Raw genomic sequence first — 26,139 nt, 5'->3', positions numbered from 1 at the left:
CACAGTTCGGTCCTTGTCAAAGTTGATCAGATCCTTATGCCTACTGATTTTTCCTACTTCAAGAACTGACTATGTCAAGCACGCTTCACATCTGTGCATGCGTTTCCGTTTGGGGAGTCCGCTTGGCGAATGGAAACCTAATCCGCATAAAAAACAGTGGTTACCTTAGGAAACCCACAGACCCCATGTGGTTTCCGCACGAAAAATGCAGATAGAAAAGTTGCTGATTGCAGGAATTTTCTCTCTGGATATTTTATGCGGAGAATGAATGGAATGGACAGAACGCAGGTGTGAACCGGGCCTCACACCCTTTGATAGACCAACTATGGTTTGACAAGTGTCAGGGTCATGAGCTATTACCAGTGTCATTCATTCCATCTATCAGTGGGATTTTTAGACACTAAACATGACATAGACACTTATATCAGAGAGTAAGATGTATATAGCTGTATAGAGTTGCTTTTAGCTTAGCAGGTGGTGGTCGGAGACCCATGTAGGAGTGGTCGGAATTCCTTCTGAAAGCAAAAGAAAAAAGAGAATTCCGCCCCAACAACGCTTTCATCCAACCCAAGTCTAATAACCTATGATGTGTTGCGAACAAATGCCAACACAAGGATGAAACACTGCCGGCCAAATCTTTAGCACAAGAGATAATTTGGGAATAGCTATCCGCTGAAATCATTGACAAGAATGTGGCGTCTAATGAGAACAAACATCGCTCCTGACCCCAACTCTATGACTTCATAAGTCTCAATTATAAGTGCTGATAACGGAAATGTAAAGAAGAGAAATATTGTAGATATAAATAGTCAATTCCTGCCTTAAGATCTCCCAGGGTTATAGCATTTTCTGGATCATCGCGTGGGATCGGAAGCTTTATGAAGTCATGAGAAATCCTTGCAATGTAGGATCCCCGCTGAGGCAGGAAGGTTCATTCACAGTTGGATGCATGTGATGCTCTTCACGCAGCACTTTGTTTTCTATACGTGCTTAATATAACATTGTCTATCTCCTGTATACTATGTGTTCTGTAGACACAACCAATGCTGCAGCAATCCCTCGCTGTTGGGGCAGAGCAGTCAGCAAGGATTTGGCTGTAATAAAAAATAAGTCATTACAAAAGGTTTTCTCCCTTTGTGGTTCGTGTCCTCTTCCTTCTCTTTTCTGTTTCCTCTGCTTCTCCTGTGGTTTGTCTCCTGAAGCATGAGGCATTGCTATGTGTAGGCCACAGCTGAGGAGACGCCTTCTAGTCCTAAGGCTTCATATGGAAACCATAAATTCAGAAGAAAAAAAAAAACCATCAAATCTCAAGGAAGCGATTTAAGAGTTTTCTGCTAACTCACTCACCGCAAGAGCCAAAAACACTGCTGGTGCAAGGCTCAACTCACCGCAAAGGCCAAACACACTGCTGGTGCAAGGCTCAACTCACCCCAAAGGCCAAAAACACTGCTGGTGCAAGGCTCAACTCACCCCAAAGGCCAAAAACACTGCTGGTGCAAGGCTCAACTCACCCCAAAGGCCAAAAACACTGCTGGTGCAAGGCTCAACTCACCCAAAGGGCCTAACATTCTGCTGGTGCATGGCTCAACTCAATTGAAGGTGCAATGTTTAGATGGCTTGTTTCCAAACCGAAGGTGATTCCTTTCGGTAAGATCTGATGGCTGTTTCCAGCCCTGATTATCCTGGTTGATCGTGTTCAGTAATGAGGCCAGCTCAGCATGAGGATCTTGTACGTTAGGTTGTCCATTCCCATTAATGTGCATGAAGACTCGATCACAGTAAATGTTCTTATTTTTCTCAAATTCAATCTCTGAATGAAAGATGGCCTAGGCACTACTGCAATGGCAATCACTGGTTTTTCCTGTTCTGGTTCCAAAGCATCTTGTGCCTTCCTTGAAGAAGAGACAATCTTAGTCTGACTGCTGATTGCTTGTGCTGCAGCATTTGGAGTTGGGTCTGTCAGCCTTGTGATGAACTCCTCATTCTGGATCCCATTACTTTCAACAGTCTCTAAAGTCTTTTGACACTTTGAACTTTGTTCAGTTCCAAAGGACTCTGTTTAGATTTGGCTCAGTCGCAGCTCCAGGACATGCCTTGGAAGGCAAGGTTTCCTTTAGTGGCTCCATCTCAGCAGGATGATGATGATGAAGAAGCTTGGTTAAATCTGGTATCGGAAGAGAAAGTGGTTCCTGATCTACATCTAAAGTACTGGAGCATGTTGTTTGGACTATTAACACCTGATCAGAACCCTGTAGAGGTAATGTAGAGTCCGATATTAGAGGACCATTACCGCTAGTAGTGGTTTCAGCCAATTCTCCACCTTTGCGGTCCTCTAAATAAAAGTTACCCCCAGGACTTGATGCCAAAATGTTATCAATTTCACAATCATAGTCAAGGTCAATGTCTGGGTCCTCAGTCCAATCCACTGCATCAATCCAACACAAAGAGTGATGGTTCTGGAACCACTGTTTTAGGGGCTAACAATTTTAAAGGGGCTAACACACTGCTGGTGCCAGGCTCAACTCACCTCAAGGGCCTCAATCTCTGCTGGTAGCTCAGCTTAAGGGACTCTAACTTAATTTGGAAGGGCTCAAGTTAAGGGCCGGAAAAGTGAATTTTTGAAGGTCTTACCACATCACACACACGACGGGTGGGGGTTGTTGGATTATTGCTTATGCCATCTGTGGTTGTCATGGGCAACGTGATTTAAAGGGGTGCATGCTAATTTTTCTGTCCATACTATTGTGGAAGAAAGAAGGCTTCCAGGTATTTTTAAATTTTCATCGAGGTTCTATTGAGTTTGGAAAGTGTGTAGTTAATAGGCTATGATGTTGGGGTAAAACAGTGACTTGGGCGTGTTAGATGCCCCCAGACATGCTACCCCTGCTGTCCCAGTTACATTCCAGGGTGTTGGCATCATTTCCTGGGGTGTGATAGTGGACTTGGTGACCCTCCTGAGTCGAATAGTGGTTTCCCCTGAAGCAAGCATTTTTTCCCCATAGACTATAATGGGGTTTGATATTCGTTTGAATAGTCCAATATTGAGGGGCTATTCGAAACGAATATCGAATATTTCACTGTTCGCTCTGAACACCATCACACCGGCTCAGCTAGGAGAGGTCCCCTCTGCCAACTAGAAGTGCCCCGGGGGAAACAAGACCACTATCACCTCCATCAGGTAGTGCTGCAGGAATACAAGTCTTTGTACGAACCTGTGATTGTGTAAGAGATACGGTGGAATACAGAAGTTTTCTGTGGAATATGAATCCATTTTGTGGATTCAGTAAAAAACGCTAAAAGTATTGTACATATATCCCAAAGTTTAATGTTAGAATATTGGAGTAATAGATGTACTGAAAGTGTAGTTATTGAATAGCTAAATATACACACATTCAAACTTCAAAATGAACAGCTCGGCGATGCGGTTCATTTCAAACTGCAGAAGTACTTATGGTACTTCTACAAGCAGGCCAGGAACGCAGTGGGCATCCGCTCCTTTGCTCTTCAGACCCCGCTGCATCACACGCTGGGTGACGTGGCCACGTAAGCGCAGGCCCACACCCGACTTGTTTCTGCGTTCCTGGCCTGCTAGCAGAAGTACTGTAAGTACTTCTACCGGCAGACAGTGAATGTCGGTTTCTGTCTTCTGCCGACAGAAAACGGAAACCTGCAGACAGTTTCTGTTTCTTGGGCAGGAAACGGAAACCTGCATGATGGAGATCGGGCGCTGGTGTGCACCCGCCCTCAAAGTAGAAAATGACTGTGAAACACATACACATTAGGTATCCCTGTGTCTGACAGTGCCCGGTCTACTGAATATAGGGGAACTGCAGTGCTCCTGTTCCATCAGGAAGGAGTTAATAGGAGCACTGCAGATACCCTATATTCAGCCAGGCTGAATTCCAAGTGAGTGTGTGTGTGTAAATCCCCAATCCTCAAGCTCAGGGAAAGGGCAGACAGACAATCAAAACACCCCCTCCCCTTCTGCACCCAAAAATTCCATCAATTTTTGAAATTTCCCAGTAGCTGCTGCATCCCCCCCCCCTCGGCTTATACTCGAGTCAATAAGTTTTCCCAGTTTTTGTGGTAAAATTAGGGAAGGGGGTGGGGGTCGGCTTATATTCGGGTCAGCTTATACTTGAGTACATACGGTGTGTGTGTATAATTTATTTATATATATATATATATATATATATATATATATATATATATATATATAATAAATGTGCATATCTAAATCACACAAAAAACTATGCATAAAAAATAAAGTATATGCATACATAGTATGTATGGATCTACATATAAAACACACCCTTCATTAAAGAGTCCATAACACTTTTTATTTCTTGTATCCTTTATTAAAAAATACTGCTGTACATGTGAAAACAAAATGACAAAAAAAAAAAAAAGCCAAAAAAAAAAATACAAAATAAAAATAAAGATGTGAAGCATTTGGGGGATCATGACACTGGAATATAACAGAGGTCTTAGACAATACAGGATTCACTTCAGGGCAAATAAAAATTACGGTATGTACCATTAAGTCCTATTTACACATCAGAACAAAAAATGTTACGTGTACAAAAAACGCTTGAAGAAAACTTACGTGATTGGTTTTCTCTGTGCTTTTATTTCCGCAGAAAGAGAATGATGATCCTGTCTCCCGTTATAAAGTGAGTGTTGGGGATGCATGCCGGGAGGATTTTTTTTTTTCTAATTTAATTTTTTAAACTTTAATTAAAAATTAAGAAAAAGTGCCCATACAATACCTGTACCAGACCATAGACTGATGGTTGAAAACATATTTGCAGCTTAAAATTAAGGTGCATGCATCACTGGATTACCATTTTTCCTTTCATTTTTTTTTTATTATTTTTTTTAATTTATTTAAGCAAATCCTGAGATTTAATGGCCCAACTGCAAGGAAAAAAAATAAAAAAAGCAAAAGCCCCCTCCCCCCCAAAAAAAGACCCAAACAGGTTGTGTCCACCCAACCCCAAAAATATTGCAAGTGGTTTGCTGGTCTTTTTTAAAAGGTCAAAAGTCCCCAATCGAAGTCATTAAAAACCCCACACGTTGGTCCCCAAAAAAGTGTATTAAGCTACATAAAACATGATACCCCTCCTCCTACGCAATGCTAGAAGCATGTCTGATATCTGCACCTTCCAGTATCGATAGGAAAATTACTATGGGGGGGGGGGGGGGGAAGAAAAAGGCGCAGGAACCCTGTATGTCTGTACACGCATGGCCTTCAACTCAAAATAGTTCAGGAGAGAAGAAAAAAAAAAAAAAAAAGTAGATCCGCTTATAAATTAAGCATATTTTTCTAGAATACAAGTACTTTTGTTTTGTACAAAAAATTGCAATATGATTTGTCAAAAACATATAAAAAGACAGCTGCTTCTTTTCTCATATACATAAGCGAATGATAAAAGACAGTTCTTGCTTAGATTCCCCTTAACAATGGCAACGGGTTATTCATCCTTACAAAAAGTTACACAACTGTGGCAAAGTCGTAACAAGATTCTCATGGTGGCAATATAATGTGATAAAGAAAAAAAAACAAACCAAAATGTGCATGTATGAAAGAATACGGGTAAGGAGCATGTATGTATGCAAGTGTGTACATGTACAAGTCTGCTTGGATGAAGGTATTGTCACTAGGATCTAGTTCACACCACACAATACAGTCATGTGGTTGTAATAGATGTCCAAGTCAGAAAAAGTCTATCAGCGGGGGGAGAAAAGTGGTCACGTTATCATCTATGGTGTCCAAATGCCTATGGCCGAGTTGACATGGGGTTTTATGGGCCGGATTTTGATGCGGAATCCACGTCACAATCCGGCTCAAAAAAAAAAACAAAAAAAAAAACAACGCCTCACACTGAAATCAATGGGTTCTTGAAAAAAGTAGTGACATGCTCTTTCTTCAGGCGGATTCCGCGGCCAGACGTCCGCCTCAAGACACTCCCTCCCGACTAGACACATTCATTTGTGCGTAATCCAGAGTGGAGTGCCGCGACTGGATACCGATGCACTGCACCGAGATCCAGTCGCGGCTACCTTTTTTTCGGTCCGGAATTTGAGGTGGCCTCCACGTCAAATTCCGGTCAAAAAACCCTGTGTGAACTCAGCCTATAGCTTTAGGAGGGGGTGGAAGAAGTCACGTCCAAGCAAACTATGAACATGCCCTTGCACCTCGGCCCAAAGACAGAGTGCAAGTGGCAGAGGGGGCTCATCCAAACTGTTATGGGTAGAGGGCACGTATATGTAGGTGTGTGTGCTTGCATGAATGTATGGAGTACTTGTGGTTGTATGAAATTATACATAATGCAATTTGAGTTTACTGGAGGAAAAAAAATATATATATTACAAACAAAAATAAAAAAAATTATGTTCTTGTCCAATGCAAAGTTCTTGTAAGGGGTTTTTTAAAGCTTAAAAAAAGATGGACAGCTGAGAAGCGGTAAAGACTTCCCAAAATAATACACATAATGAGAAACATGAGAGTCAACATGTATGCCGAAGCTTCCCAAAAAGTCTTTCCGATGGTGTTTGGAACTCTTCCTCCATTCCGTTCCATGGCATAGTATAATCGGGTCATTAAAATATATCCATATTAAGTGCCAAAAGATGGTACAGTCCAGTCTCCTATATATTTGGCAGTCTTTAACGTAAGGTTTTTTTTTGTTTTTTTTTATTTTATTTTTACACTAGTAATTTCACTGAATAATTGGTGGCACAGCTTTTAGGCTAGAAAACTAGGGGGAAAAAAAAAAAAAAAGTGGGGGAGGGGGGAGAAAAAACATAAAATAAAATAAATGGAGTCATTTAAAATAATACCATCAACTAAAGTTCCTCACTAAGCGCCAAAGACCATCCTGGCCCCAGTTTTTTTTTTTTTTTTTTTTTTTTTTTTTTTTTTAAAACAGTGTCTCCATATCCAGTGTAACATACCCTAGTGAACACGCATGGTTATCGACGTGATGATGGATAAAAGGTTTGGTAGGTATTCCTGAAGATTGTGGCCATTACCAAGGAGGGACAAAAAAAAAAAAAAAAAAATTTAGGAAACATTTTGCATAAGCTGAAAATTGTCTATATAACAGGCGGCGGCTGGTTGTGTTTTTTTTTTTTTTTTACAGGTTACAAAAATAAACTGGAGCGCCTTAAAGTGTTGTAATCGTGCACGGTGACCGAGACAAAAAAAACACCTCTTGATCGGTAGGTTGCGTAGATCCTTCCACCTTCACAAACCGGTATGATAAAGAGCTTGCATACAGCACAGTTCTAGAAAGGGTAAAAACTAGAAAAAAAAAATACAAAATTTTGCAGTTTCTATGGATCCGATCCACTACCAGGACACAAGCTACTCACAATTTCTGGTATCGGTGAAGACAACACTATGGCCCTGAACAGAGGGGAAAAAAAAAAAAAAAAGTTTTTGAAAAGAAAAATTCCCTTAAATGTCAGAAAGTTCTCAAATTAAGAAGTAGTGCATACAAGTGATGGAAAAAAAAAAAAATAAAATAAAGAGGAACGTCACAGGCTCCATGACGGTACTAGATCTAAAGACGAAAAAAAATTCTTCACAGATAAAGCCTCTGAGCTGGCGGTGAACTGACACGACGCGTTTTTGTTTTCCCTTCAAGTAACAGTGTACCTGACTGAAGTGCAAGCAGCTTTGCTCATCTCTCCTTGATTCCCAATAGTGAAATGAGATGACAATGACAACTCAGCTGTAGTGCAATTTGCTACCGGTTTAGTTCCTCAGCAATGTCCTGCATGCTTTCAGCAAATACTACAACTGGCCGTTCGCTGCAGCTACCAGTTCTTGAAACGTGTTCTCAAAGCAGCGTTTTAAATCACTGTAAGTCACCACGAGGACGCTCTTCTCATCCCTGGATATGAGGCTGATCTTCTCAGGCACGCCAGCATCCAACTGCAGAGAGATGAGGAAAAGCAAGGAGGTGAAAAAGTGATACCGGGCAAAAAGTGGCACTTCTCAGTGAGGTGAGGGTAGTGCTGCCCTTGTGAGGGTATGGCCAGACCGTTGCCATGATGGCATGCCATTGCAGTGCATTAGCATTCAGTCATGTCATCCCGCAACCGATTAGGCCCACATGAATGGGAGGAAAACAACGGGAGGCAGATTCCGGGAGGAATCTGCTAAAGATTTGGGGACAAAAATCTACGGCAAATACCTCCATTTGAACACAGCCTTACAGATGCTAGGTTCTGACTGGAGCAGGACCAGAGCACAGGTGGCCTGCTAAAGTATCAGTTACATACCAAGCCTGGGTAACCCTATTGACTATAACTGCTACTTTTGGTGGGACACCCAACAGAGCCAAACAACTGCAACGCACTTGCTGTATTAAAAAAAATAAAAAATAAAAATATAAAAGTGGGCTATTTAAGAAGCTAGAGAACCTGTCCCTGTACAGGTAAGTCCACACGGGGTATTTTGGTCAATTTTAAGTCCGTATCCGCCTGAAAATCCTGACCAAAAAGACGGCTCCCAATTAAATCAATGGGAACCGCTCAGTTCTTTTTTCCGGGAGCTGTTTGTTCTGGCTCCCGGAAAAAGAAGCGAGAGGCTCTTTCTTTAGGCGGAGTTGCCTCGCAAATCTGCCTGATGACACTCCCTCCTCCCAACTAGTCCCATTCATTTGGGCCTAATCCTGAGCGGAGTGCACAACTGGATGCTGGTGCACTGTACCGGCATCCAGTCGCCGCTACCTGTATTTTGGTCCGTAACCTGAGGTGGCCTCTGCCTCATGTTTCGGACCAAAAAAACCCGTATCAACTTATCCTGCTACTACATCCTTACAGAGGAACTTTCACCACCTCCAGCTCTTTTCATCCTACAGTAATTGCCCCTCCACAGATCCTGCCGCAGCAGGAACTTCTCTCTCTGACTGTTCCAGAGTAGTTAGTGCTGTTATTATATATATAAGATGCCAACGTAAAGACACTGCAGTCTGCAGATCCGAAACACACAGTGTCCATACAATACCTTGTTAAGACAAGACACAATATGACTGAGATCAATCCAAGGTGTGCCCGCTTCTGTAACTTGATGAAAAAGATGATCCCGAAAAAGTTTCAGCAGATATCTGTCCCCTGTTTCGGACCAGGCTGGATCTTTTTGAAATCTGACAAGAAAAATGGATAAAAGTGTTAAATCATTATCATATCAAAAGACATGATGGTACAGGAAGCCACATACATACAACGGCCCTAAAGGACTCAATTCTACTAGTGTGTGACTATACAAAGGATGGCGGAAACTTCTGAGCCTCAGAGTTACTAAAAGGATGAAAAGTTGGTATAACAATGGATCCACCAAAATTCAGCACTACAACAGAGTAGGACACGGTATGGTGGCCTTTCCAAACAGCACAATCCAATATATATGTAGACAACTCTGTTGTGGGTCGACACTCTCCATATGACCCATCACATATATGTTACCCAACTGAAGATATATAGAAATCATACCATCTGGATGGAGGCCAAATGGACACTATTGGCCACCACTGGGTGAATGGAGCTCCAAGGACAGATTTTGCATATACACTAAATGTATTTTGTGCGGCATACAAAAGGTGCAGATGACTGGCAACAGAATCACAGAGTCGTCTACACAGGCTCTCTCCAACCTTCTCCGTGTCCATACGGTATAATTTTGCCAACTATTTTCTGCCACGACGTCATCAGAAATAAAGAGAAATAATTGACTTGGGAACCTCGGCACGCCAAAAAGCTTCTTTAAAAGGATATCAATCCAATCCCACAACTCACTCTGGTCTCTCATTTATTGTTCCCAATTTGGCCAAGAGTCTGAACAATCGTCCGTTCTGCACCTCCTGCGGAGAAATAGATGTCATTTCTAAGACATGGGCATCACTACAGAAACACTCAAATCAGTTCCATCCCCTGTATATAGGATTCATATTCTAAGCATATATTGTATCACAAGCGCCAAAAGGGACAGAAAAATAGACACGGGATATACAATTAGAAAGATTAGGCTTTCCATTCACTTTAGGGGGATTTCATCTAACTCCCACTGAAGATGGAACAACAGGTTTATTTTTATTATTAACCCAAAACCTCAGATTCCCATTTAAATCAATGGAGGTTTCAGGCATCATTTGGAGCCAATTTTAAGGCGGAATGTGCTTCAATTTCAGCGCCAAATTCTGCAGTAAAATACATCTGAATGGAGTTACCGTATTTTTCGGACTATAAGACGCACTTTTTTCCCCAAAAATTTGGGGGGAAAAGAAGGGTGCGTCTTATAGGCCGAATGTGGCGCCTGGCATCCGCTATAATAGAGAGGCGGAAGCCGGCAAGTGATAGACGCCATTACAGGTGCCAGGGCCTGCGACATCGCTGCGCTCCTCTGCCCTGCATGAAGCCAGCAGCGGGAGGAGTGATGCTATTCCGCTCCTCCGTCCCCCCGTCGCTGGCTTCATGCAGGGCAGGGCAGCGATGTCTCAGGCCCCGGCGTCTATCCCTCCCCGGCATCCGCCTCTCTAGTACAGCGGATGCTGGGTCAGTATCAGCGGCCCCTTCTCCCCCGGCCGACCTGTTCGGGTGACAGCCGGGAGCCTAATGAGGCTCCCCGGCCTGTCACTGCTGTATTAGTATTGCGGCTGGGTCTATGACCAGCCGTAATACTAATACACAGAATGTCCCATAGACGGCAATACAGTTGTATTGCTGTCTATGGTTCTTGCAATCAAGTGACCGCAGGTTCAAGCCCCGGGGGGGGGGGAATAAAATAGTTAAAAAAAAAAAAAAAAAAGCTTTACAAAATATATAATAAAAATATGAAATAAATAAAAGTTCTAAATCACCTCCTGTCCCTAGAATATATATATCTAAAAGTAGAAAATCATATATCATAAACCACCGCTTTTTTTTCAATAAAAGGTGATCTAAGCAATAGATATTCCCCAAAATGGTATAACTAAAAAGTACTTCTGGACCCGCAAGAAAAAACACTCTATGCATCCCCGTACAGCTGCAGGGTCACCTGTCAATGTGGCCTTGCAGCTGTTGCAAAACTACAACTCCCATACATTAAATATTTTACCAGTTTTTGCTTCAAAATTTTTTTCCCCCTATTTTCCTCCTCTAAAACCTGGGGCCTCTTATAGTCCGAAAAATACGGTAGTTTCCTTAACTCCTGACCTGGTTGAAAGGAGAAAGAGTCCTATACACATGTCTGGCAGAGATGGACATGCCCCTTTAAAGGGCTTCTATCATTAGAATCCTTTTTTGAACTAAGAACACATCGGAATATCCTTAAGAAAGGCTATTCTTCTCCAACAACGCCTCCATCTTCTTCTCCTGACTGATTCTTCGCCATGTAATTGGCCACACCTTTAGCCGAAAGCGTCGACTATGCATGTCCGTCAGCCATTTTACTGTGGAAAATGTGTAAGAGGCCACAGGAAAATGGCCGATAGACACGAGCAGTCAGCTCTTTTGGCTGAAGGTGCTGTTGAGGATGGCGCGAAAAGGTGGTCGGGAGAAGATGGAGGTGTTGGAGTCTTCAGACAGTACAGAGGATGCCCTCTGTGCTTTTTGATCAAAGGGGAACACCCCCTGTGCTTTCTTAAAACTCATATACATAAGAAAGAAAGAAATGTCTCAGGAACGGCAGCATGGATCAGAAGAATAAAAGGTAAGAGCTCAAAAATTTCCGAGTTCAAAAAGGGAGTGTAATGATAGAATCCCTTAAAAGAGACGTGTTATGGCAGAGATGGGCATACCCCTTTAAGGAGACGCATGCGTCATTTCACTATATTTCTCATCTTACTTAATCCAATCCAGGCTTTGGCTCAAAAAACAACAAGAACAAAAACTGTATGATTCAAGCCAAAAAGTCTGGCTTACCTTTGCAAGGTCCTCCTCGATGATGTCATTCCGCATCTGTGCTGCATCCAACTGAGTATAAAATCTAGCACCAATCATTGGCATTATGTCATTTACACTGCGCAACCGGTTTTGGTCTGTCAGCAAATATCTGTAGGTATAAACATACATATAAATAATACACACACACCATTCCAGGTACAGGGATATATAAAATGTATGGTCTCTTATAAACGTTAATCCCTTTCTTAATGATCAGGCAGAGGGCTTACAAATGGATCTGTCCAATCACAGACATATGGATTTTGCATTGCTATAGGATGGGAGAAGGGAGGTTGGATGAGTGGATGGACCTCCTCAATTATACACTGGAGGACCAAGCAGAAGCCAACCAATACAAGTTACATGGCTGGCCATTTATACCCTCCATAACCAAAGAAATGACCGATAGGCGGCAGATTCCCCTAAGCCAGCTGGGTGCCAGGGAAGCCAAGAGCAGGACTTAGGGGGGGGGGGGGGTCATTTCCTAGCCTTTCGGAGCACATTCTCTATGTTGTTCTCTTCTGAGACCACCCCTTTAAGGAGGACCTGTCACCATGTCTAACAAGAATAATGACATATTGGAATGGAGAACGAGGACTGGTCACCAGGATTGAAAATCCATATAGCATTTCTCATCCTATAGGTGCTGTCAACCTGAGCATTTTGGGGTTTTGTATTTCCAAATCCGTTCAGTAATTCCAAAGATATAAGCCATGTTAGTTATGATGCAAATTAGGGTTTACTAGCCACCAAGTGGTGCAGTAACACTGGATTCAGTGGAGGTAGGGGTTGCAGTGCCCACATGGTTAGCATGCCCCACTTTGAATCAACATAAAAGGGCTTATATCTTTGCAAAGGCTGAACAGATTTGGATAAACAAAACTCTGAAGAGCTCAGGGTGATAGCACCGATTATATGATGAAGGTCATTGGGCTCTTCCTACCTGGTCACATGACCTCTGATACCTGTCCTTGTTCTCTGTACCAACCAACTGTAGGGAGATGGGTGGTGATCAGGGGCCAATACTAGAGAACATGGACCAATACTAGCATGTCTGTCTCCACTATTCTGTGGTGCAGGCTACAAACAGAACTGGGCATATTCATCAATCCTTCGTCACAAAACTGGCATAAGGCACACATTTGGCATAATGTACTTTACTCTGGCAAACCTGCACCTAAAGCCCGGTTCTGTGCCTCGCCCGCCATATTTTGCAAACAATTTATTAAAACTCACCAGACTCCTGACATGAAGTTGGAATGGAAATGTGTGCCAGTTTACAACAGATTTATTTAAGAGGCCGCAGCTTTGCAACACACAAAATATATCATCTATATCTCTATACATCTAAAGATATACACACATACATACATAATACATTTGCCCCAGTGTACTGTAGTAGTCAGTATATGTAGTAATTTTGCAGTATGACGATAAACCTAATATACCTGAATATAAGAACTGATTTTTTTTTATTTATTTTTTTTTGTTAAAAGCTTCACTAATAACAGTAATCTAACACACAGTGGCGCTCTAACCATGATCTCATTAGTCCGGTCCTTGAGTGCTGGTATGTTTTCTGCTATTGAATCTACAAAGCATTTTGTCTACGTTTGGCAACTACTGAGGTGATGTGCTTTCTTATCTAATACATAGCGCTTTGCCTTCCTCTTTGAAACTAGAGGGGGCGTCTATGCCATACAAAATGGGGAACTTAGATGAAAACTTCTACTTCCCCCTCTGCAGTTTCCACACAGAAGGGGATATATACTTGTGAAATATTTCATGTTGGCACAGATTATATCTAATCTCCTATGATGCACTTTAACCACCACTTGGATGTTTTCCATATAGATAAATATATAGAATATATAGTAATAAGGCAGAGCCATACTGACACTGCCGGCCATTTGCCATGAAGAAGCCCTGCTGGCTGCAAGTTTACATTATATGGAGTGGTGAGAGGTTGTGTGGGAAATCACCAAATTGTGGCACCGTACATCTGCTAACCATATGAACAGAGCAGAAGAAATGTTATGTCAGCCTTACAAAATGAGATTTTTAAGGTCAGATGAGTAGTTGATGTTCACAAGTTCCATTGCTTTCTGTAGATTTTCCCGCTGGATTCCAGCCAGAGAATTGCAGGACAACGCCAACACAACTTTTCCTAGCGAGATCAGGTCTGCTTGCTGCAAAGTGAGAAATAAGGCAGAAGAGACAAATTTAGTGTAGGTTTGAATACAGACAACATAATAGCAGTACACAAACACAATCCTAACAGTACATGTGCTCAGTATAACATGTATATCATTCATTGTGAGCTTAGGAGTCCAGCGGGCGGTCCTAATCAATGATTTACAGCCATGCTTGTAGGCTGTCATATATAGGGGTAGCAGTCACTGTCCAAAAACAGACCACTGGACTTCTAATCCCAGAGCAAGCAGAATATTCAGCCATAAACTCACCTGGTATTGGGGCATTAGGGCTACAGGATTATTCTGACTACTGCCATCGTAGGTCAGAACATCAAAGATTCCAATACAGTTGACATGCAGCCTAAAAATAAAGAGGAAAAAATAAATTTAAAAAAATTGAACAGAAGCCTGATATTGATGACTTACCCTTAGGATAGGCCACAAAACTGGAACCCAAAGAGCTTGGATGAACTCTACTCCCTCTTCTCAACCCACATTACACCTATTGGTCACATGGCCATGCTACAGCTCAGCCCATTCAAACGAGGGCACTGTGCTTGGCATGTAGTAAAGACACCAAATCAATCACTACAGTCCAGGAAAACCCCTTTAAACCGAGATCCCACGTTGCGGAAACGCAGAATTTTTTGTTGCAGATTTGGTTGCGGTTTTTTGGAGCCAAAGCCAAGACAAAAGAAAGAGAGACTATATAGGAAGTCTCTTATACTTCTACCTATTGTTCAATCCACTCCTGGCTTTGGCTCAAAAAATGCTGCATAATTTGGGGGGGGGAAAGCTGCGTTTTAGCAACGTGGGCCTTTAGCCCTAAAGGCCAAGACCCCATGTTGCAGAAATGCAACGAAAAATGCTCCATTTTACAGTACCAGCAAAGTGAATGAGATTCTGGTTAATGTCATCCACACATTTTAGAAAAATAAAAGATGCGGAAACATCATGAAGTTTATAGATACCTTGTTTTCCCTGTGATCAGAATCTTTGTAGGATCCATTACACGACACGCTAGGCCTGCTGTGTGGATGGTTCGCAGTGCTGAGCTCAGCTGGACGATGTAAGCCCAAATGAGGGACTCCGGTAGTAAGCCAGCATGTTGACGTGGCAAGGGTCCATCGTGTTGCCCTACAACAAGAATACTAGAATTAGAGTAGTAGAATCAAAATGGACCAAAACATAAAGCACTTTTTTAAAAATAAGGCAGAAAACAGCAACAATCTCCACAGTTCCTGCCACTAGGTGTCTCCCTTCATGCCAATTAGCCATTCACTGCCTGTTACTAGAGGAGTAAAAGAATACAGAGATTTCGGGGTCGCCAGGTGAAATCTTAAGCAGCAGTAACTGCGCTAAATATCTCTAGTGAAGGCCCAATTACAAATAGAGAGAAATATTAGTTGCAGGTTCCCAAATCAAAGAGAAAGGCTGGGGCTGGCCATATTATGGTCTACTTATTGTATAAATGTAGTGAGACCCAGAAAGCTCAGATAAGCTACAAATTGATAAGTTCTTCTCCTGTCTGCAAGAGTTTCCTGCAGGTTCTCCAGTTTCCTCTTAAAACATCCTGAAAGGTTAAGACAAAAGTGTCTAAAGAAAGTAGACAAAGTCTTCTGGGGACAGGACAGCTCTGTAAGTAGTAAAGGATTCTTACCCCATTTCCTTTTAGTGAAGTAGCCGTCTGCACCGGGATCATTGAAATGCCTGCTCATCATGGTCTCTGCTCCAGCGTGGAAATCATAGGCAAAAACCAAGGCTGAAAGGCAATGAAATAAGTGATGATGTAAAGGCCTTGTACATTGTTGAATGAACTTCTGGTACTTACACACAAATAAGGAAACACTGATGTATCTGAGAAAGTCAGATTATTTACACGGCGACTTAAAGGAATAGTGGATAAGTGTCTTCTGGGCAATCCAGAAGTGGGTAGAATGGATGCCTGCAAATGCCCAATGTGAATTTTCAACTTCTGATACAGGAATCTGTTGAGGGGTTTCAAATTTATTGAAGTCACCCATGACCCATTGGGTTTGGGCACAAAAACAGGTTCGAATAAGACCCAGGACCCTTTTCCCTGGAGTCCTGGGATGGCATCATTAATCTACAGCTTTCAATTCTTGTCATAGAGAAACCCGCAGGAGAGCCCCTGACTTTGGTGGATTTTGCTGTAGTGGCTGACAGACAAGCCCTGCAAAAATTTCCTGATGAAAACCGAGCCGAGCTTCCATCCATACTTTAGCTAGTGACCATGCCCAGAATTACATTATACTACAGCTTGTGTAATGCCCCATTTCCCAGCTACTCCACCAGTCCCAGTTCCCCGCACAACTTACAATGCTCTCCAAATGCTTTGGTTGTAAACATTTCCCGTAAGCTGACAATATTCGAATGCTGGACTTTTTTCCACGTGTCAACCAAAGACATGCATTTTGTGTTCACCAGACGAAAGCCTGCAATAAGAAACAAATCGGAGGAGAGTTTAACCATTTCAGAGTCTAACAGGACTGAAAGCCATTTACTGCTCAAAGCAGGTGCGAGTAATGCAAAGCTAGAGATCACCACATCAGGATAAGGATGACGTGATAACCACATTCAAATACACGACTACCAATGCCTTCACTTACACTGCTTTTATGCTGAAGAAATGCATGCAGTTATTAATTGCAGTAATGTGTAGCACATGTCGCCAGGACGCTAAAAGCCATTGAATTGCAAGCCTCCTGTGTACTAGCCATTATCATACAGGCGAAATGCACACTGCTACTCAATATCGTAAGGATAAACCCCATGCAGTTTAGAGAGAGAAAAAAAAAACGCACCAAGTGAACTCAGCCAAAATGAAACAATAGTTTACTGGGATTTAAAGAGGCTCTATCATTAGTTTTTAGTGATTTGAGCTAAACATATGCCTGAATAGCCTTCAAAAAGGCCTTTCAGGTGCTGCTAATTGCTTTTGAACCACCCTGACCCCTCCACGTTTTTCTGAATTACCATTAAAACGTATGTGCAAATCAGTCCTACCGCGCACGGTGGACGTTCCGTGCACCCCCACCGCGTCATAACTTGTTCACACCCTCCTCTCTTTGACTTTCTCCTCCTTGCGATTCACTGCCACCAGCCTGGCGGTTTCGATCGAAATCTCACGCATGCGCAGTAGCGCTCCCTCCGGGACTATTTTTGTGTAGAGAACTGCTCGGTCTCCCTGAGAACTACGCGAGCGTGCTGCGCATGCACAATACGGTCGCGATGTTCTCTAAAGGAAAATGGCGTTGGAGTCTTTTTAAAGGCTATTCAGGCATATGTTTATCTAAAAACCAGAAAATCTAATGATAGAGCCCCTTTAATTATTGGATGTGCAGTTCTGCCATCTCCATGGGTAAGCTATTAACGTTAGTAAGTTACCATTAACGTTTTATTTTCATGTTATAGAGAACACGGTAGAAGTAGTAGTTTGGCAATCACTGGAGTGTAATAGAACACTGTAGCGCAGGAAGGGGATATAGATTTATTATATGGTTGGGGGGGGCAGTAAATTTCATACTAGACATTTCTATGTTCAGGACTCCAGACAATAAGGCATTGAGTTGTTATCAGACAGGCTTACCATGAACTCTCCTCAGGCAGTAGGTCAGGTCATCCTTGTTATTTACAGCTTTGTAACATGACGTAATATAACCAAAGTTACTGGACTTGTGTATTCTGTTGGGAGGAGGAAGCGGTTCGAGGGGGAAAAGGCTGTGGTAGCTGTCAACCTCTGCAGGTACGGCTAAAGAGGGAGAGGGAAAACAAAAAGTCAGAAATTGGTAAGTAACATTATGTAAAAAAAAATTTACAGGCTAAGGAGGAAAAAAAAAATAAAAAAAAAATCTGCTTTAGTAATATGTTTTTGATGTGTTCTAATGTACAGAGTCACTGAGGGATGCTGAAATTGTTGCAGGGTTTCCTCTCCATGATATAAATCACCCACTAAATTGTACATATACAAGTGGTGTAACTGGAGGGTTGTTGTACAGGTCTGTAGAGGAGCAGTACATGAGAGACAGTACGGGACCCTCACCCTCCCTTATTTGACCAGTCATCCTACAGCCCCCTCAGATATCGTAATTTGATTTACATTATCAAGAAACAGCAATTTACCAAAAGTTGCAACACCAAAGCCACAAAGTAACACTAGAGGAAGTGAGTGATAATACTGCATTGTTGTTCTGTGTTGGGACAGATACCAGTACAAACAAAACTACCCTGAAAGGGTTTGATAGGAACCCAGACAGTTTTTCTTCTTGAATTATGCCCCGGCATGGGTAGCATTAAGTAACTGCCCCTTGGTAAGTTGTTTGTTTTTTTTTTTCTCCTTCTTTCCAGGCCCCTATACAACAGTATTACTCCACGCAGAGTCTTTGATCACACGTATGCATAGCTTTAAGAAAGGCTATTCCTCTCCTACATTTCGATGTCTTCTCCGTGCCACCGTTTGGTAGAAATCCCGGTTTTCTTATGTATGCAAATGAGTTCTCTCAGTATTGGGGGCGGGCCCCAGCGCTCAAACAGCACTGGTGGCGTCCCCAATGCTGCGAGAGAACTCTCCAGCGATGCCGCCATCTTCTTATGGAATGCCCTCTCCCTGTGTCTTCTTCCATCCCGGGTTTCAATCTTCTAGGCCTCGGGCAGAGCAGAATACGCATGCCCACGGACAAAAGAAAAATGGCCACTTACATAGTAAGCTGTGTAAGCGGACATTTTCTTGTGGAGTGGGCATACACAGTCAGCACTGCTGAGGCCCGATGGCAGAGCCGACTGCGCATGCGTAGACGTTTGAACCCAGCTCCGGAAGAAGACACGCAGAGAGGCAGTTCCTGAAGAAGATGGAGGCGGCGCTAAAGATTTCTCTTGCAGCATTGGGGACGCCCCCAGTACTGTGAGAGATCTCATTTGCATACAGAAGAAAACTGGGATTTCTACCAAACGGCGGCGCGATAAAGACATCTAAAGGTAGGAGAAGAATAGCCTTTCTTAAAGCTATTCCTACGTGTGATCGAGATAAAAAAAAAGAATTAAAAATTTTTTAATTTAATGATAGAAAGTCCGCAGAGTTTTCCTTTGTGGACTTTTTGCTCTTACTAGACCTATATGAAAAACACTGCCGTTTCCATAGGTATAATTGACATGCTGCAATTGAAAAAAATAAATACATTTTGCCAATCCCATCTCTGCCGCAGATTTTGTTCTGCAATGTGTTACTTACAAGGCATATCCGCTTGGTCGATCTGTGCCATTGTTATCAAATGTCGGTTGATCAGTTCCTAGAATTTATAATAAAAAGCAAGTTAGACACCACATGAAAAATTTTAGCAACACAACCGACTTCAAAATGTATTAAAGGCAAATTAGTTTGGCCTTTGCTGTCTCCATGGAGGCATGAGAGAAATCCGTACCTTGAAAAACTTAACTGCTGCAATGAGCAACACCCTGGAAACATGTCGAGCTCCTTGAGACTCACAGGAGCAGCTCACTTTCTCAGGCTGGATTCACACCTGCCTTTGTTGCGTTTGGAGATTCCGTCCATTATTCTGCATGAAAAACACGGAGAGAAGAGTCCTGCAAGCAAGACTTATCTCCACATTTTTCAGGTGGAAACCCAGCAGACCCCATTATTGTCTATAGGGTCCACGGGTAAGCACTTTTTAAGCAGACTGGGTTTCCGTTTTTTTGGGTCCCCAAGAAGATGCAAACCTGAATGCAGGTGTGAACCAAGTGTCACCTCCTCAGCCTTGCTACATAACCATAAGGAACAGGTGCCTAGCAATGGCTTGGACAATAGATCAGAAGGAGCCCAAATACCTCTGAATTAAATATACCAAAATTAGATGTCAGATTTCTAAAGATGATTATTGAAAGGTTGGAGTGTTGGGAGAATTCTTCTGATCTCTGGGCGATCTGGCAGAAAGACCACTTGTGGTCAGACTTTTCCCGGAATAAGTGTCCTTAATGGGACAATTCCTTGAAGGGTTTAAAAGAACCTCCACACTAACTTTGGATGGCTGTTCCTTAGGTGCAATTGTTGTGGCAATGAAGCCGCCAGTACCTGTCTGAGTTCATCCGCCATGAAGAAGGAAGGTGCATTTGCTTTGGGCTGCATGTAAGCAACATGTGGAGCAGTAGGTGGATAGATGTGATAATTTGGAAATACCTTTAGGGAAGAAGAAAACAGACAAACCATTAGCACATACAGATTTATTCCCTCCCCCTGACAGTCTTATATCATATGTAGGGTCACTTAAATAGAGGACCTTTCACCACCTCCACCAATTCTAGTTCTTAGTATCTATTCATAGGCACCACTCCATTGATTCTAGCACAGTTGGATTTTTTTGCTCTAGCCACCACCTTTACTGAGCAACAAGCACAGTTAGTTTTTGTGCCAAATGTGCTATTTAGGTTCTGCGATATCAGAAGGACTACGTAAGGCAAGAGGTGTGACTCGGAGCACCAGAGGCGGCCAGTGTCAGCTCAGAATCACACCCTCCTGACAATACAGAGCTCAATTAGCATATCAGGTACCAAAACTGACAGCATTGGTTGCTCAGGAATGGTGGGGGCTAGAGGGAAAAAAAAAATATTAAAAAAAAATATCGAACTGTGCTGAAAAGAGTGGAGAAGTAGTTATTAATAAATGACGAGAACTGGATTTGGTGGGTGCGGTGAAAGGACCCCTTTAATGTATTACCATTCCAGTGAGGGGTGCAGGAGTGGTATCAGTGTAGAAATATGTTGTCCCACCAACAGTTTCTTTCTGAATAAGCTGTCCTGCAGTTGGGGGCTGGGAAACAGAGGTTGTCACTGGTGTTGAGGCACTAGTGGGCACCATGTAAGTGGCTGGGTTCGGTGTGTGGCTTCGTCGTCTTGGAGCCGGTGACGTGTGGGGTGTAATTTTAGGAGAATGAAGTGGGGAAGATCCAGCTGATAGAGACATCCCTTTGGAAAAGAAAGGTGGAGAAAAAGAAAAAAAAAAAGTTACAAAAATGTTTAAAAAGTTTTAAAAACTGCAATGTTACACCAATCATCTACTTATAACTTACTTTGTCACTGTTCAGCTACAAGGCACATAAGGATCTGTTCACACTACCATCTCCAAGGGTCTACATGGTATATAATCTCCAGGAAAGGAGATGTCAAGGTACCGGTTTTGGCAACCAGAAAAAGGGCACTGTAGACTGCTATTCGTAAAGGGATTTTTTTTTTCCCCCCAAGAATGTAATATTGATGAGCTAGCCATAGGGCACCCAGGACCCCATAGGGCACCCAAGACCCCATACAGCGCTGCAGCCTGACGTTACCTAATACACTTGCTCTGCTCAGAATCCTAAGAGCGAGCAACAAGTGATAGGTTAGAGATCTAAAACCTCTGTCCCCTAACTCACACTGCAGTCTCTCCATGTATCCTAGAGCTATGAGACTTCAGCCTGTCTCCTGCTTGTGATCCGCTTCTCTGATCAGGCATGAGACATGGTAGAGCAATGTTAAGTGCTTCAGACAGAAATACAAAAGGAGATTCTGCACACAGCACTCACAGCATTTACAGACAGCGCAAGAAAACCCCAGAAAATTCAGCTAATCATTGGATGGACTCCCCTAGTACATGTCATTGTCCTCCTGCTCATGGACATAAGATCATTTATATATTCTGTAGCACGCTATACATTGAGACACAGAAAGAAACAGGGAAAGTGGAGCTTGGTGGAGTGGAAAGGAGCCAGAGACCCGCTAGTGTAACCCTCGTGCTCATAAACCATAACCAACCAAACTTCTCCAATTACACCCTTTAAGATTTTAGAGGAGCGTTCCAGGCAAAACCCTTTTTCCATCCCTGCATCCCCCTTACATGACAGTCTTTGATCCTCCAGGCTTCTTTCATTGCTGTGATCAGGAGTGAGGCGTTAAGATTCTAGGGACAGGAGGACAGACTTCAACTTTGCTTTTATATTTCTATGTGCCTTGCCATCAATCCCATGATGCCCTGCACGACCAGCTGGAGGATTGTACCATCAGTGCTGCTGGGGGACAGTGGAATTATCCTATTCTTTAGATCTTCTCCCAAATAATGGAAGATACCAAAAACATACACCCAAGGAGGCTGCACTGTGACCTCATCCATTATAAGGGGTCTTATATCAGCTAGTGACAGCCTGTGTGGTACACTCCTTGCTACAGAAGCGTGTGTGGCCTGAGATGGTGAACCCCTTCAGAGAACAGAATGCCATGTTATTGAGGGTCTCACATGATCACCTGTACTATATTAGGGCTGGCATCAGATTTGGTATCCCATAAATACTACAGGTGGGCTAGCAATAGATGTGCAAGCAACCAATTCAAGCTCTCAGATACTGAAAGGCATCAGGGTCAAGGTGAGCCAAGTCAAAACTACTAACTCTCAAATTAAAAAATTACATAATATAAGAATGGAAACTTTCTATGAAATGTTTACCGCTGCCAATCAAAGACAGAACAGAAAGTGCGGCTCTAGGAGAGACAGAAACTGTGTCACGTACACAGCAGATGGCAGGGTCTCAATAGCCCCAGGGGATTCCAGAACAGATGTGGGGGCAAGGCGGGCACCAAGTGCAACCAATACAGATACAACCGGCAGGCACACACACTTAACTGACTAATAAATACAAGTCTTTCTAATAAAGTTATGTGAGAGACGGCTGCAACAAATCAAGATGGAGCTCTAGTGACCTCTAATGGCTATACGCCGCTACTGCACAGAAATCTGTACAGCTTATTCCGATTTTTATAAGCATGTTCAAGCGAATATTTGCTAGTTCACACGGGGGCAATGAGGCAGATTTTAGGCTGAGGCCACAAGTTGAGGAAAATCTGGAATTATTTCTTGTTGCAGGTTTCGCTGCTTTTAAACTCCTGCCAAGAAAGGCCTCAAAAGAAATGAGAAATATAAAGGAGATATAGGGGGGCCCATTCATAGGACAGAAAATGAAGAGGAACCCGAGACGGCAGATTTATTCCCACCATGGCTTTGACACACCGATTAGGTTCTAATGAATAGGGGATGATGAGCCGAGAGACTCGTGCCGCAGGCTTTGTGGCTGATCGGCCCTGGAATCCGCAATAACATCAGGCAGGACACTTATTTTTTCAGTGTCCTGATTCAATCACTGCCTCCTATTGGAAACTATAGGAGACAGATTTTGTTCAGAATTTCAAACAGATTTTGAGGTGGAATCTGCCAAACACAAAGACACATAGCACTCACCATCATTTGTGAGGCCCGAAAAGAGAGAAGTGTAAGGGTATGCGGGAGTAGGTTTCCTTCTCCGGGGCCTCCACCAATTATACTCTGAGGGTCTGAGCAGAGACCTGAATATAATAGTAGTTCTTTTGTGACTAATCTCCCAAATTTTCAGGGTCTGAATTGGAGGGCCCACGCTTTCCGAATTTAATCCATCCTGTTGAGAAGTAATGAATGTTGTTTACCACTGGCACCGATAGCACAGAATGTGAAAGGCGCGGAATTCAGCGCACTGTCTGCTTTCTAGCAGTGTATTATACCGCACGTACCCCAGATGGTGAAAGGTCATCTTTAAACATCAGCTTGGGGGCAATGTGGGATCCTTATATTACATGTGGGACCATTCCACTAAGTGTGAGAGTCATTCTATTACATGTGGGGGCACTGACGGGCCAGTTAAGATTGTTAATGAAGGCCCAAGCCTTCCTCTATTAACATTTAGGAGTGATCGATACTTTGTGGGTACACAGGGGAATTTGCGTAAAGAGGTTGAGAAGCACTGGTTTAGAATAGGATTGTTCTACCATTTTATGGCTGTATGTACAGATCGTGAGCCTCAATAGAGACAGGGACCGATGTGACAGGGTGGATGATACCAAGTAACAACCTTATGTAACAAAAATGTTAGCGGCTCATTCACTCTAGGGAATACAAAGCTTCTGCTTCTATAGGATACGTACATTATGTCACGGCTGAAATATGAAGAGACAAGAAGTAAACTCCCCTAAGATTCTACAAACCTCCAGCCTAGATGGGGGTCACCGAAAAAGTCCAACTTTCACTTCTGAAATCGCTTTCAGATTCCTACTATCGTGAGGAGGCCCAAAAAGGAGAAGTGAGGAGATAAAACCTGACACAAAAACAAGATGTTCTAAAGCAGAGAGCGCTATTTTGAGATCTGTAGATACCGCTAGAAGATGGGACGGAATTTTCCAAGGTAACAACTTATTTACAACTCAGCCGTTCAGAACTAGAGACCTTACACCCAGGGTGTGCGCAACGGAGCAAGACTAGAGGTGACAACATGGAAGAGGAGTGGTGAAAAACAGCACCAATGTGTCCATGGCTTGAGTCGTGTGTCATAGCATTGTCCTATTCAAGAGAACAAAGCTAAGCTGCAATTTCATACATAACCTATAGACGAGAGAGAGGAGCCACTTCTGTCACCCTGCACATATTATTGAGATACCGGATATACTGACCGTAAAGACAAAACCAGGTACTAATGGCTTATCCTGAGGATAGGTCATCGGTATAATATGATCTGTGGTGGGGCTCCGACACCCAGACTATCCATACAGCTTCTCTAGAGGAAGGGACTGATATGGACATAACATAGTACACCTGATCATAAAGTGATGGTGTAACCAAGTGATATAGGTGACCCACCGAGTGTGACGTCTGAACACACAACACAGTCTAGCTATATAGTCATTGATCTGCATACAGGCTATAAACAAGAGCCGATCAGATCAACACCATTTGCAAAGTTGCTTCAATGTTTCAGACAATTTTTAAGCAACCCGTGGCCACCGCAGAGTATCACCCAGTGTAAAAGGCCCTACACCCTGATCACTACTTACCGCTGTCCAGGGCGGCTAATCTCAAGATATTCCTTTTATCGTACCGTATACGCTTAAGCCGCCCTATATAAGGGATTGGTGACGCTGGTCAGCCAAAAACACAGTATGGTTACTTATTAGCAGAAAGTATGTGCATAAGGGAAATCTTAGGCTAAAGCATGGTGGCAAGCGCACAGGTCACCAGGATGTAATTCTAGAAACACGAGACCACACTGCGTGAGAAAGCAGCTAGACCCTATGCAGAGAACAGCAGGACCATATGCGCTTCATTGTTATGGATAACATATGGCCCCATTCGTTTCTGCCTGTTCTATCTACATGCTGTGACCCCTCCTCGTGTCCTCCAACCACAGTCGGCTGTATTATTAACATCACTTCGCACACAGAGAACTAAATGATCCTGCAGTGTGTCTGTGTTTCTTTCTTTTTAGTTGCTATGATTCCTAGTATTTCTCTATCTGCCATGAGCTTGTATGTGTTTCTCTCTTGTTATATACTACTGTACCATTATAAAACTGTATCACTGAAATTTCCCCATTGTGGGACTATTAAAGGATTATCTTATGTTCTTCATTTCTATGCACACCGTCATATACATGTGGGGACTTCTAGGACCAAGCCGAAATACATATAATGGGTCCTACTCCTGACAGTTTTTGCAGCTGTCTCATGTATTCTATTGATGGAGCCCATGGAAAACACATGGATGCCCCCAATGTAGCGTCCATTCTGTTTTTCATGGACCCACACATGACTATAGTCACGTGCATGGTACCTTACTGGAAACACAGAAGGGAAACCAAACAACTAGGAATTAACAACTACACACTATGAGCCAGCTCGGAGTCTATACTGTCCATCACATAATGGAAATAGTTACCTGGAGCTAGACCAGCTGCAGCAGGACCTGCCATGGATGGGTGGGAGAACAATGCTTGGGAGAAGGCAGACATGTTGGACTGGGACATATTACTCAACCGGGAAGTGGATCCTCCTTTGGGGATAAACTCGCTGGCAGTGGGGTTGGGTGCCTAAAAAATAAATAAAATACTTGCATTAGAAATCCTGGCCTCCCACAATACAGATTTTTAACATTGTGAAACACAATATTGAG

At 42.9% G+C, this 26,139-nt stretch overlaps 1 protein-coding gene across 1 annotated transcript in view; it reads right to left on the bottom strand.

Annotated features, from left to right (window-relative positions):
• Nucleotides 1–4,375: 4,375 nt before the first annotated feature.
• PAN3 (poly(A) specific ribonuclease subunit PAN3) overlaps nt 4,376–26,139 on the bottom strand; it is a 36,105-nt gene continuing 14,341 nt past the window's right edge. The window contains exons 5-18 of the mRNA XM_075265951.1: nt 25,906–26,056; nt 20,860–21,107; nt 20,218–20,322; nt 19,378–19,435; nt 17,740–17,901; nt 16,469–16,585; nt 15,790–15,891; nt 15,101–15,266; nt 14,400–14,490; nt 13,984–14,123; nt 11,914–12,043; nt 9,808–9,872; nt 9,020–9,158; nt 4,376–7,942 (exon numbers count right to left, since the gene is read on the bottom strand). Coding sequence (XP_075122052.1) covers nt 7,802–7,942; nt 9,020–9,158; nt 9,808–9,872; nt 11,914–12,043; nt 13,984–14,123; nt 14,400–14,490; nt 15,101–15,266; nt 15,790–15,891; nt 16,469–16,585; nt 17,740–17,901; nt 19,378–19,435; nt 20,218–20,322; nt 20,860–21,107; nt 25,906–26,056 — 1,815 coding nt within the window. The 3' untranslated portion in view covers nt 4,376–7,801. The remainder of the gene's footprint in view (nt 7,943–9,019; nt 9,159–9,807; nt 9,873–11,913; nt 12,044–13,983; nt 14,124–14,399; nt 14,491–15,100; nt 15,267–15,789; nt 15,892–16,468; nt 16,586–17,739; nt 17,902–19,377; nt 19,436–20,217; nt 20,323–20,859; nt 21,108–25,905; nt 26,057–26,139) is intronic.

This window comes from Leptodactylus fuscus, chromosome 2 (assembly GCF_031893055.1).
Source record: "Leptodactylus fuscus isolate aLepFus1 chromosome 2, aLepFus1.hap2, whole genome shotgun sequence".
NCBI lineage: Eukaryota > Metazoa > Chordata > Amphibia > Anura > Leptodactylidae > Leptodactylus > Leptodactylus fuscus.
The sequence above is the reverse complement of the archived record's forward strand: the minus strand, read 5'-3'. Positions and strand labels throughout refer to the sequence as shown.